Here is a 14,603-nt window from a genome sequence, read left to right on the forward strand (position 1 = left end):
AAATTCCTCATTTGTAAAAATCAGATATATCATATAGCAAAATTAGCAATTTTTTGAGATATTTAGGGAATAGGATAGCCATATACGTCACATATTTGGTGCCTATCATGATAAGATACTGTTGTGCTACAGGAAAGCAATCAAATATCTCATATTCTTCTGATTTACCCATAAGTAATGCAGTTAGAAAACAAATTAGAAAGGTATAAAATAAATCGCCAATTATTAAAATAGATCTAAGATGTATAGTGAAAAAATTGCTGCAAAAATTAAGGACATTTTAAGTACCCTAACCAAAGAAATTAAGATTAACAGCTTACGTAAAGCTGTGTATTTCTTAAGCATAAAATGTTTTTTTCATAATAAAGCATTATTTTTATTGAAATTTTTCAAAATTTTAAATGTAAAGTTTTGAATAGTTATAATTTTATCAATAAAACAACCATTTTACTATTTATTTCTACAAAACTGTAGAAGTACAACATCTTCAACTGTATGTATATAACTTTTTGGTTTTGACAATAACATAAAAATGATAAAACTGTCATTATATTTTTTAAAAAAAGCTAACCTTTATAAGATTAGCAATAAAGACATTTTTTTATTTTTTTAAAATTAGCAAGTTACAGTTAATTTGGATGGATACATCTTTTCTGAAAAAATTGGCAATGATGCAGAAACATAGCATGACTGAAAAATTTTATATTCGATTTTTATATATGCAGCAATAAATAAAATTGAACAAGGCTGGAATGAAAAGTGTAAATTTCCTGTTGCTTTAGCTCACCATTTTTAGCAACCTGGAACATTTTATTTGCAGTCTTATCACAATAAAGGCTAAAATATTTCAGGATGGCTAGATTGGCAAAACTGCTACAAAAACTGATGATAGAACAAAGAAAGCAATGTTCTAATTTAGTTTTTTTTAGATCATTTTTTTTAAAATAGAAAAGAATAACAGCATTAAAAAAAGTCACATGATTAAAAAAATTATTTTACTGCTTCATACTTCTGGAGTTTAGTGAAGGGCTTTTTGAATGCTTCATAACTCAAAAATCTAATAAAAACATCATTTTAAACTATGTGTAAAAATGAATAAAAAATTCGTTTTTCAGCTTTTAAAATATTACAGAAAAATGTCATTATATATTTTATGAAGAAATGAAATTGATTTAACATTTCCTAGTTTTCATACATAATGAAAACAAATTAACAAAGCCAAAAAGGCGCTAACTCTGTAGTTAGAAACAAAATGAAAATGCCAGTTGATGCATTTATTAAAAAGTATTTTTTTTGAAGACAGAATGGAATAACAAATTGCATTACTTCAAAATTTAACAATACTCATCAAGTGAAAAATTTATTCAAGGAACTGCTTTAAAGTTTTTAAGTTTAAATTAAAGCAAAGAGAGCACTTTTTTAAATCACGATGCAAACACGTGCAATGTGACTCAATGATTTGATGAGATATTGCTTTAAATAAAACAATATCTTTAACAATAAAAGTCATTGTTTCAAACTGTGTCAAAACAAATTTTTCAAAAATTACTAAACTAAAGGAAAAAAATGTATTCATTCAAATAAAATTAGCATAATTAAAAAGACGCTTTTAAAATTTTTTAAATGATATAAAAATTATTAATACTTTGATGTTATGGCAAAAGAATGTTAAAATTGTTTTTATTTTTAGATTAAGCTTCTAATGCAAATATTGAAAAATCCATTTTTAAGGATCTCTAACAGGGTTGCCACTCAAATCTGGGGGAGGGGGGAGGAATGCCTGTATGTATATTCAAAATATGAGCAAATGCACAAATAGCACTCATCTGCTAGTTATAATGGAATATGGTTTTAAGAAGTGGAAAAAACAAGGAAAGGAAGCAACAATTTAACATCATACAAAACAGCATATTAAAAGAACGTTTATCTTTACATACAGAGAATAATCTTGATTTATCATCTAGAATTTAGTAAGACAAAATTTATATATTAAGGGGGGATATATTACCTCTCATGTTCTTTAACTGTAAATCACACAAAATTATGGTCTCAGGTAAAATAAAACACAAAACGTTTTTGTTATCATGACATAAATCATTTTAAAATTATTTTACAAAAAACATTACATAGCAAGATTACTTTTTTTAAAATTCATTTTTGGTTATTCAAATATTTAGACATCAATTTCTGCAGTTTTTTCAGCCATCAGTTTCATGGAGCTAATGGACCTAATCCATAAAAAATAAAGTACCTAATATAGATTTTTTAGCTATTTAGCATTTTATATGTATATGTTTTTTGTATAATGCATGTGAAAATATTTCTGATATATCACTAAATGCATTACAGAACGCATGAGATGCAACAAGTTCTAAGGCCCATAAAAATTCAGCTTTAAATTATTGTTCTGGACTAAAAAAAATCGAAATCGGCTTATTTTCGGACATCAAATTTGACGTTTTGGTCTTGACAAGTCATCGTTTATATTCCTTTTGGATACGAAGTCTAATAAAATTGCCGACTTTTAATGAACTGGCACACAATTTTATAATTTTTCCTCTTTTAGCATGACTAGTAAGTGCTTGTTTCCCCCATATTACTTACACTTATTATCTTCTTACAAAGTGAGCAATACACAATCAGTAGATTTTGTGTAACTTTTTTAACTCATTTTCGGCAGAGTCAGGATTTATATTTTTATATATCCAAATTTATATTAAAAATGGATTTTGAGCAGCTCATTATTTAAAAAAATCCTCTAATTTACTTTGAATAAGCTTACAGTTTTTCAAATAATATCAAATCTACATTAATTCAAGTATAGTTGAATAAACATTATAGCACTACTTCCGCATATTAAACGTTACCAATCCCACCAAAGAAATGTATTCTGTTCTTTCACACTGTTACAGAAGTCTTGCGCATGGTCATTAGCTGCAATTTGGGAATCTCTTGGAAAAATAACAACTGTCTAGCAAATCGAAACTAAAATGATCTATACAGAAAAACAGGGGAAAGAAAAAAAAGGCGAGTTTCTGCATTGCACAATTGCGAATGGTATTGTTATGTATTTGGAAGCTATGATTACTATATTTTATTCTTGCAATCTTCAGAGATTGGCATTTTTTAGATGAGAAAAAAAAAAATAACTATCTAAAATTCCCTGTATCTTCATTGTTTTTATTAAAATTTTGAAATTCCCCTGCATTTCCACAATTTTCTTAGAGGATTTTAAAATTTCCCATGTTTTCTCAGTTCTCACGGTGGTATGGCAGCTCTGTCTAATAAGTAGCTTCCAACTAATTTTCATGTTCCTAGTAATGTATGCTGCACATTGCCTTATTACTCAGGACAAACCTTTAGATGCAGAGGTTTTCAATGGTGGAAAAAAATCTCTAAGATTTACAAAATCGAAAAAGCAAAAATCGTTAAAAGAAACTATAGAATCTGAAGAATAAAGTCTTTAAAAAATTTTTAAGCATTGCATTCAGAGACCTTTTTTAAAAATAAAAACTAAATTGTTTCTTGGTGCAATGAACAATTTTCAAATGATGGGGCATTTAAAAAAAAAAAGAAAAGTACACACATGTACAGTGAGAGAAATCACTATCTATGAAATTACACATTGCTATGAATAACAATTCAATAGAATACAGTAAATTTCCTTAAGCAGATCATTGAAGAGAATTGTTCCAAAGCGACATACTAATTGGAATGATGATCGAATGTGCAACATACTAAAAAAGTTTTACTGTAAATGTTTTTAGAATAGTTTCTCTCATATTTGATACTAGCCGCTTTTGGCAACCAGCCAGTTCACCAGTCTTAACGCGCGTTAAAATTTTAATAATTAAATATTTTATGGAACTCCTATTTTAATTGCTTCTTCATTAAAATATTTTAAAACTTCAAATTTTAATAGTCATATAATTCACTCATAATATTATAAAGGCCTTCAGCCATAATGTAATATGTATTTCTCTAATTTTCTGTTAACTCCTGCAGAATTTATGCTTTAAATTAAAGTGGAAATGATTGAACTGCAATAAATATAATACTTTTTTACTGAAACGAAGCATTTTTTTTAAATATGAGTACTGAAAATAGAGTTGCTGAGTATTTAAACCTTATGGGCACTAAATAATATTTTTCTTAATTTATATAATACCTCAAGAAGTTTTCAACAAAATTTTCTCAGATTCACCATGAACCGATTGATTAATTAACAATGTTTAATTTTAAATGCATCACACATTAAGAAAATAAACAAAATCCTTTGAAATAATCTGCCGAAAATTTCTTAAGCCTATCCTCTTCAGCATGGGAAAAAAAATGTAGCCTTACTCATTTGGTGGTGGTGAAAAAAAAAAGAGTTTTTTGGAGAAAAAGTTAGATTTTAATTAATAATTAAAATTCTAATTAAAAATTCAAAAAAGGAACCCCAGGTGCACATTCTCGACCTCCAAGGTATGCATGTGCCAAATTTAGTAGCTGTAGGTCAAACGATCTGGAATATAGAGCGCCAACACACACGCACACATTGAGCTTTATATAAGTATAGATATATCTCTTTGGGGCACCAAATTCACCCTGCTGTATTCCAATTTTTCATTGTTCAGATCAATCCATGAGTCTTTCATTAATTACACATAAAAATGTAAACATAAATTTATCAGGTGTAATTAAAAAAAAATCTTTAGCATATAAAACACTAAAAATTGAAGTTAAAAAGTTACATTTTTGGATCACAAAGGTATGACACAATACATATTTCATACTGTCATTTTGGGATAACCCTTTTAGTATTTCAATAAATGACAGTGCACATTATTGAAGAAAGAGGGAAAATGAGCTCAATGAGTGTTATCTTAATGATGGCACTACTGGATTTATTTCATCCTGGTTCCCTTCTCTGAAGTCTTCATTTTTATTAGTTTTCTTTCTTGATACATCTAGTAAACAAACTTTTTATAGCCTTGCTTTCAATCTAACTTTGCATTTCTTGAGAAAATTAAGCAATATAAGGTATTTAAAAATGGTTTTCAAAATTAAGAACTTTCTATGAAGTTACTTATCCTAAGATCATAATTTGTAACAAGATTCTTAAAGAACCTTAATTGATTTACTTACAGAATTTGAACCTGGAAAGTCGTAACCACCCATGACTTTCATGTAAGCTTTTTCTAAAAGAGAGATCCAAAATTCATTTTTGTTACTAGAGAATGAACAAAGAAGTTCTCCATGCATTCCCATTGGGATGTAATCATCAATTATAACCTGTAATCAATAAAACCGACATTAAAAATTAAAACTTTAATGTAAAGAGTAGGTAAAAATGGCTTTTCTCTCACTGCAATACAGATAAAAAATTTTATATTTATATTAGATTTGAAAAAAACATGTCATTCTTCATAATTCAAATAAGAGAAAGCTATATGATACATTAATATATATAGTTAATGTATTTAAAAATAACACTTCAAAAGAATGCAGTGAATACTAAGTATCAATATTATATGCCATAAAACTCTATATAAAAGAAAATTTTTAATTCCACACAAATCACTCTCAAACAAATAGAAATAAATGTTATACCTACTACTGGTATACAGTAGTAAGTAGCCTTTTGTCTATAGTAGTAGTCAAAAGTTTGTCAACCTTCCAGAAAAGAAAGCATTTTTGATATTTGATTGTTCTTAACAGCTATAGTATTTGCAGTAATATACTAAAACTATATACCATTTTAAAGATAATTTAATGCACTGAATTATATTTGATATTTCTTAAATTATACCTAAATAACCAAAATAAAGAACCATACATTGTTTAAGTTAATAAGTAGGAGCTTTTCTTCATCTGAATGTAATCAATAAGTAAAAATTATTAGGAAGCCAATAAAGAGGCATCTTGTTATCAATAGAAATCAACAATTAATGCCATGTTTTTGGAGTCGAGAAGAAATTATGTTTTTGTACTTTTTGTGATTGCTTTTAAGATGTCATAGGTTTTTGCATTCTTTCATTTTGTGAGGTGTCAAAAACTATGCAATAAAAGAAATTGCACAAAGATTTCTACAGAGTTGCACAGAGAGTTATACCTAAAAAATAGTGTAAAATTTACAACTGCATAATCAAAGTTATACTTATAATAAAATTAGACAAAAAAAAAAAACGGGTTGATTAACTAACTAAAGGCAGCATTTTTAAATTTTTGAAGGAGTATCAGGAAACAACAAAATCAAATTGGTAAAGGCAGGAAAAAATATACAATGCCAAGTAATGATAGAATAATAAAAAGACTGTGTATCTGTAATAAAAGAAAACCATATAGGAACATACAAAGTGAAATGACACAATTCAGTGTAAAGTTGATTGAGTGGATCATTTGAGGCAGATTAGATAAATCTGATGGGGAAAAAACACACACACACACAATTTTTAAATCTGAAAAAAAAGTAAGAAAGTTTAAATTGAGAAAAAAAAATCCATTTTAACTGGAGAAATAGAATGATAAAAATGCAAACAATAGGATCGAGTGAATTGGAGTGATGAGACCAAAATTTCACTATTTGATAATGATGACATAAAATGTGTGCAGAGAAGAATGGATTTCCAACCTGATTGAATTACACCAATTGTTAAACACCTAGGTTGTGTTATAACCGAGGATTGAATGACAAAAATACATGGGAAGATTTAATGTGATTAATGGTAATATCAATGTCCAATAACACATAAATGAAATACTTGTTGCTAAACTGCTGCCTTCCACATGCAACCTTTTCCCAGATAATGAAGAATTTATAATTCATAAAGATTCAGCTCTATGACATGCTGCAATTGTAAGAAAAACCTGGTTTCAAGACCATCGTATTTCACTACTGTAATGATTCGAGAATAACCCAGAACTTAATTTAATTAAAATTCTTTACAGCAGAGTAAAGAAATACATGAAGGCCACCCAACAATAAAACCTAATTAAAAGAAGCAATAATGTAATCATGGTAATACATTATAATTGGCTGAGAAACTAAAGGCATTCTTGAACTCCATGGATATGAACTGATGACACCATAAAGGCTGTTATTGATGCTAAAATAATCTAAGCGAGTATTAATTATTATAAGTAAGAATTTTTATATATGTGATTATTTCTTTTTTCACTAAAAAAAGAAACAATCATATATATAAAAATTCTTCATTATTGTTGTTCCAATACTAATAAACATTATAAAATTATTTTATTAAATTTTTGACTATATTATCTTGAAAATGTATATAACTTAAAGGTATCTCAGTTAAAAAAAAATAGCTGTTATCAAATCTCAAAAATTCATTTTTTCCTAAAGTTTTCCATAATTTAGTCCATAACTGTAATTGATAATATATAATTACCAATACTGTTAATTTGATAATATATAATCATCAAATCAAATTATCACAGGTTAGTTCTTTTTAACTGTTGAATTTAAAAAGCATATTAAGCATCAATCTATTGCTACATAGAAATGATAGTTGAAGTTTGATTTATTACATAGAAATGATGAATTTTGAAAAGCAAGTAAATTGTTAATGGTTGTAAAAATTGTTGTGAACAAAAATTAGTCATTTATCATTCCGATAATTTTTTTAAGTATTATTCACTAGGTTATAATATTTCTAAAATGCTTTTAAACTTTTTCTTTCCTTGAGTAGAACATTTTGTTAAAGTTTATATAACATGAAGTAAACAAAAAAAAAAAAAAAAAAGCATCTCATCAGCAGCTTTCAACATGGATCATTGTTTCATAAATAAATAAAATTGGTATTACTAAAAAATGGAATTTAACTGTAGCAAATTAAAAAATATATACTTGCAGATAATATTCGTGTCAAGTTAAAAAACATCAGCACACAACAATTAAAAGAATTAGCTACTTTTTGAAATGACTTTTTTCAAAAGATGGAATTTTCTTATTGCGTTTATTAATTTAGTTTTAGAAAGATCTTAAAGGTGGTGGTAAAGATCTACAAGATTCCAGTAAGATCCCTTGTGCACAGAAGAAAGATTGTTCTTGCAGCGAAAGAGGCAGACATGTACTTGCTACTGCATAGTTTCTGTATGTGCATGGTCTTGCTGGATGGATTGTAGTTGGTTGAAAGCAAACCTTACTTCAGTTTTAAAGAAGTGCATATTTTAAATCAGAAGATTATCAAACAAATTTTTGACACTGATTCGGATTACATAAAATCATGCTGTATAAATTGAACATATGTACTTTTATACATATTTCATGCATCAAACATGAAATAGGAGAAGCTGCAATAATAGAAAAGAATCTTAATATATTCTCTCATTGAACAATGCACAAAACCTTTATTTAAAAAAAAATATATTTAATATTTTGTTAAAAGCTTTATTTTACTACAAATGAATATACTTGCAAATAACATTGATTTTAATAGTAAGATTCTAGAAACAATTACAGAGGATGTTAAATATTATTAATAATAATTAGATATATAAGAAAATGGAGATTAATCAAATATGCAATGTTATTAACACATGGAAACAATTCTTTTTAAACATTTAATTATTACAAAGGTATATTCTGCAACATCAATATTTTAGTAAATTTTAATAACAAATTTTATTTGCATTTCCAACAGCAATTTAAAAAAGTAGTCTTATCTTGTAGTGTATCACTATTACATTATTCTTGAAATTATTTAAAATTAAAGAAAGCAACTAAATATTTACAAAAAAAACTCTTACTTTTCTCTGAACACCATTAAAATGCATTTTAATCATATATTTCCCACAAGGATTATATACAGGGTCACCAGCTCTGTTCTGTGGATATATAATGCTAAATATCAAAAACAAAATTTATAATTTGTACAGATAAAAACACATATTCAAAGCAGAAAAATCATATTATAAATGAGTATTAAAAAATGACAAATATCCACATAAATACAATTAAGTACCTAGTTATTACTTTCTTCTTGAACCTTTTTTCATAGAGAGCACTGACAGCTAATGATGCAACAAAGGAACAATCAGAAACTATAGTCTGCAGGCACAAAGAATACATATTAACTATAAAATGTTTCAAAGCAAATTAAATGGCCTGAACAATATATAAATTAAAAATAAACTAACCTGCCTTAAGCTGAAACAATCTATTACTTCAATCAAAACAGGTTTCGATGAAATGTCTTCCAAGCGAACCCATTTATTAAATACAGCTCTCTGCTTAGGACTAAGAGCAAGTTTACCATCTCTGTCACTGAAAGGCATTGGATAAGCAAATCTTTCTTTCAGATCGATTGACATGAATGGCACATATTCTCTACCATTTACAATGGATGTAGTTCTAAAAATAGAAATAAGGATATGCGATAAATATTTTCTTTTCTAAAGCATAGGCAATCAGAAAAACATGCTAACAATTAACTTTTAAATTTAAAGAAGTAATCTTTTCAAGTGCTGTTATGATAATAAATAGGATGCATAAATAAAGAATGGCTAATTTCTTTGTGCATATTTATAATAATTGATTTATTATATCTACTGAATACTGATGAATATCTTTAAAATATAATGTTGATTTCATAGTTTTTTAAAAAAAATCAATCATGTAATTCCAATCTTTACTAAAATTATAAATACTTTTAGACAGAGATCTGAAATTTAATTATCTATAATAATAATTTAAAATTTAATACTGTATAACATCGGAGCTTCATATTGAAAGGAAAAACTTAATCTTGAAATGCCAACTAATGTATGAGATATTGTTGTAATACGATTCTTTACCCGAGAGTAAATTAGTATAAGAATCATACTATAAAAATAAACTATGTATTGATTGGCATTCAAAACAAAATTTTAACTTTATTTTAAAATGTCAACAAAAATACGATATGCTGTTGTAACTACTTTTCCTAAATGATTTCTATAAAACATAGAAGTAAAATGAATGAATCAGAAACACCCTTAGACATGCAAATTTACTCACAGTAACATGAAGCAAAATTTGAAAACAATATTTGCAATTTATGATGAATATTTAGAAATCATGTACATATACAAGTAATACTTATAATTGAAATTAATGCTCTTTCTGGTTGTCATGAAAATGGGATTTGTGATGAAAGTTCAAATGTTCTATGAAGTGTTCCTGCATTTTTCTCTTTTATCTCTTCTGTAGTGTAATTTCCTTCCCTCCTCTTCAAAGATATATGTTGAAATTGATTAAGTATGTTAAAAAGTTTGCTAAAATACAAAATGCTAATTCCAAGAACCCAAGTACTGGAATTGGCAAATATGGATGCATTCTATTACGAAAACAAATTCAGAATACCATACTTAAGAATTAAAAACTTTATATTTGCAGATCTATGTTTATTCTAAACATAAATCCCTTTTCACTAAATACAGTGATCAATATATTAGTATACCTTAAAACAGCAATCTCTTCTTTTGTGTAAGTTCCTCTACCAGATATCTGATGAAGAGGCGTGGGAGAGCTTGGTCGATTATTAACTAACACTTGCTTTTGATTAGGGATTTCATTCACTTTCAAATTAGAGATTCCAGGAAGGGGTGATGAAGGAGGAGATGGAGGTTTCACAACTGCTGTTTTCTTTTTCAAAGTTTCAGCTCTGAAACACATTTGCAAAGAAATATTGTTAAAATGGACAAACTTTTATTTCCTATCACAGACTGATTGTTCTGATGGTCTAAATACTTGCCTGTCCAAAGCATTTTCTGCCAAACCAGTAAGTTTCGCTTGTAAATTTTTATCATTTGTTGACTTTCGCTGGAGGGGGAAAAAACCCAATTAATTACATACAAAAACATTCTCCTTCACAAAAACTATAACTTTAACTATTTATCTTCTTTATTGTCTAATTGGATGACATCTGTTCCAGGAATGCTCTGTCCTATTGATTTAATTAAAAATGCATAGCATACTAGAGGTGTTTGTGTATTACATGTAATTTTTATGAAGAATTATAATGTTTTTGAATGATTTAATTTCATTAAGAGTTTGAAATGCAATAATATGATACCTGTATGACACACAGGGATAATGAATAAAAAGTTATTAATGAAAGACAAATAGTTTTATTGATATGGCAATGATGGCTTATCAATTCAGAAACAAACAGTTTTTAAATGACATAAAAGAAACTTTCCATATTAATTCACAAAAATTGTTACATTTATCATTGTATTTTCTATATTTAATAATAATAGACACATAATTTGATACTGATTTAACTAATATCATTTCTAAATAAGTCAAGAATTCTGAGAAAAAATGAACATATCTTACAATATGTTCGAAAAAATGAACATATCTTACAATATGTTCATTTTTTTTTAAATGAACATATCTTACAATATGTTCATTTTTTTTTCAGAAAAACAATTACTTTCATTTAAATAACTGATGCATAATAACAGAAACAAAGAAAATATTTTAATAATATATGTTAAGTAAGATGACAAACTTTCTTTTGCAGCAATATTAAAGAAAATTATTTAAAAAAAAAACAGTTTAGAAGGAGAAAAGAACCTCCTTAATTTCTCATTTTCCTATAGTAAAAAAATAGGCTGAAAACTCAGCAGAATTATGGGAATCAGTCGAATATAAGCATTAAGTAATTTTATAGGCACATGCAAGGAATTCTGAGGTGAGGTAAGAAGCATTTGATATTTTAAACTTAAAAATCTATTGAAAGTAAAAACATTTTTCTGATCGGATTGTGGCAATAGGAAATGAAATTGCATTAGGAAAAGTAAGCAAAATTTTTAAAAAAGAAAGAGAAAGAGAGAAAATAAATTTCTTAAATAGTTTTTGGGAATCTGAAGTCTTAATAGATGAGCCACAACTGGGCATTGAAAATACAGAAGAAAAAAAAAAAGGAAAAAAATTAATAATAATAAAGAATGCGAAAGTAAAACATAAATGAAAATGTATTATTACAGCTTTTAAGCAAAGTTCAGCTGCTTGCAGATATAGTTCTACAGCTTCCTCATCATTCCCTGCTTCATCTTCTTCTAAGCCATGTCGTAACAAAAATTCAGCACGTTCCAACTCTAACTTTTGCTCATTCTTTTCTGGCCTCTTTGCATTTATTTCATGTTCTGTGGGATAATTTTATATATAAAAAAACAAATAAATAACAAGAAAAAAATAATCCAAAAGGTTGGATAACAGAAAAATATTTTATAAAATTCTATAAATCACATGAAAATTACTTTGAAAAAGACTCAAAGTTTAGATTATGGATAAGGGGGGGGGAGGCAAAACTAAAATACCATTTAAAGATTTTAGCGGTGAAGTAAGCACAATTCTTACCACTTATCAAACTACTTAAAATAAGATTTGTGGTTTTTATTCAATCACTTATTACCAATCCACCTACATCTACATCTTTATCATTAAGTCATCACATATATGATGATACAATAGATAGGGGGAAAATAAAACTCAGTATGAATAAAGTAATAAACAGATTACATACACACTGTAAGAAAACTATAGTTGGTTATTTTATAATCATAAAACAAATTAGATGTGCTAGAAAATGTTCTGTGGACTGTTTACTAAAGAATTATAATTAAAATACAAAATCAAAAGAACATGGAAGTGAGGTGCAATGCTTTAAATTAAAACCAAACATGTCTTTTTCTTTTAATATCAGAAAAATGGCATAAAATATTATAGATCACATTCATTAATTTAAAATAAAAACTGATCAGTTGTTATAATTTAATGAATTTTTGTTGAATGCTTTGAAAACTATAAAGGCATAGTGGGAAGAAAGATAACCTTGACTGCAGCTTGCTTACATTATACCCAATAGCAGAGATTAGACAACAGTATCTTTGCAGAAAAAATTCAAAGCAAGAAACTGAGTCCATACTAGTTGGCACAAAATTTCACAGAAACCTAACAATTTACTGAGTAGAATTTGGACAGGCGATTAATATTGGTGTCATCCCTACAAATAAGAAAAGGAGGAGGGGGAAAAGCCCAGTTACAACATTTTGGCTCCCTCACCATTAAAGAAGTCTAAAACAGTGCAGAATAAGGGCAACAAACATGCTAATTCTTTTTTTTTTTTTTTAATAGGAAGGGTCATTTTTACACAGTTTCCACACCAGGATAAACTGATCAATATCATGCATTATCTGACCAAGCAACCTGGCTTGTTGTCCTCAGAAGTGGTTTTGTTACCTGACAATGCATGGTCATTCACACATTTACAAGTTGACGATGTTAATGGACTGTGCTGAAACACATATTACATAGACCAATCTTTCACCATGCAACTTTCACATCTTTCATCTGCTGAATAAAGGCATTGAAGGATTTTTATTCAGACAGTGAATTCATAAGGACTGTTCGAGATTGATTTCAATTTTAACCAAACAACTTCTAAAAGTACGATATTCACCACTTAATGAACCAATGAGAAAGCACTAGATAATGTTGCGATTATAATTAAAATAAACCATATAATTTGATTTTATGCCTCTTTTTTGATTTTCATTCAATATACCCATATATTACCAACTTTTCTCACTATATAACTATTCATTCGATTTTACAACACATTCAATTGTTTCCTAAATATTCCAATGATAGCAAAATTGTGGTCAAATTACTTGTTATTACTTATTTGTTACTTTCAACTACTGCAACATACACAATATTAACTCAGCAAAATATTTTGCCATTTAAGAAATTTGATGTTTTCAAATTGAAACAGGCAACTTAAAAAGATTGAAAATTTAAAAGGTTCCTTTAAAATTGATACTTAATGATTTCATAATTTAATATTACTTGCTACTAAAAAAAGAATTCCAATAATTTAAGAATTCAGATAGCAGTTAAATAAAATTCCATGAGGAAAAATGCACTCAGCAAACTGCAAATGCACAGAAAAACTACCATACTTTTGGATAATATTTCTGGTTGCATTTATATTTGTCGGCTTCTAATGGTTATGTTTTTGTTTTCATGCAGAATTTGTAATCTAGATTCATTCCCATACTATTTTATAAGCCATGATATATTTTTTTCTTTAGATGTGTCATCTAAAGAAGAGCATAAAGGATTCTATGTTCAGTATTTGGATTTGAGTCCTGATAAATGTAGCCCAGTAACAGCTGATAAGGAAGACATTCCAGAATTCCAGATATTGCAAAACTAAAAAGATTCTAAAAATCCTTTGTTAGAAAATGAAAAGTAAGAAGAAAGACTTTGCTGACAAGTTTAAAACTGTATAATTATGAAGCAGGCAAGATAACATTTACAGCAAAACTGACAAATGCAATAAAATAAAATTTTATACAAACAGGTCAATTACAAAACTTTCATGGAGGACAAGGGGGGAAAAAAAAAACAGACATATGATATGCCACTAGAGAGCATTAAATATTTGAAAGAACTAATACAAGACAAAATTGAGCCTAAAGGTAAATCAAACTAAAGTTATACCAAAGATGATGCTAAATGCAAATTATTGTATTGTTATACTAAAAGATACTTATATTACAAAATAAAAACAAAAATGTCCAAAGAAAATATTGAATTTTAA

At 27.4% G+C, this 14,603-nt stretch overlaps 1 protein-coding gene across 1 annotated transcript in view; it reads right to left on the bottom strand.

The window, feature by feature from the left end:
• The window catches only part of LOC129981200 (calpain-7-like), a 33,312-nt gene that overhangs the window by 17,147 nt on the left and 1,562 nt on the right, over positions 1-14,603 (bottom strand). The window contains exons 3-9 of the mRNA XM_056091939.1: positions 11,981-12,141; positions 10,740-10,807; positions 10,446-10,649; positions 9,145-9,358; positions 8,970-9,055; positions 8,755-8,848; positions 5,131-5,277 (exon numbers count right to left, since the gene is read on the bottom strand). Of these exons, the coding sequence (XP_055947914.1) occupies positions 5,131-5,277; positions 8,755-8,848; positions 8,970-9,055; positions 9,145-9,358; positions 10,446-10,649; positions 10,740-10,807; positions 11,981-12,141 (974 nt within the window). The remainder of the gene's footprint in view (positions 1-5,130; positions 5,278-8,754; positions 8,849-8,969; positions 9,056-9,144; positions 9,359-10,445; positions 10,650-10,739; positions 10,808-11,980; positions 12,142-14,603) is intronic.

Source organism: Argiope bruennichi, chromosome 8 (genome assembly GCF_947563725.1).
Source record: "Argiope bruennichi chromosome 8, qqArgBrue1.1, whole genome shotgun sequence".
NCBI lineage: Eukaryota > Metazoa > Arthropoda > Arachnida > Araneae > Araneidae > Argiope > Argiope bruennichi.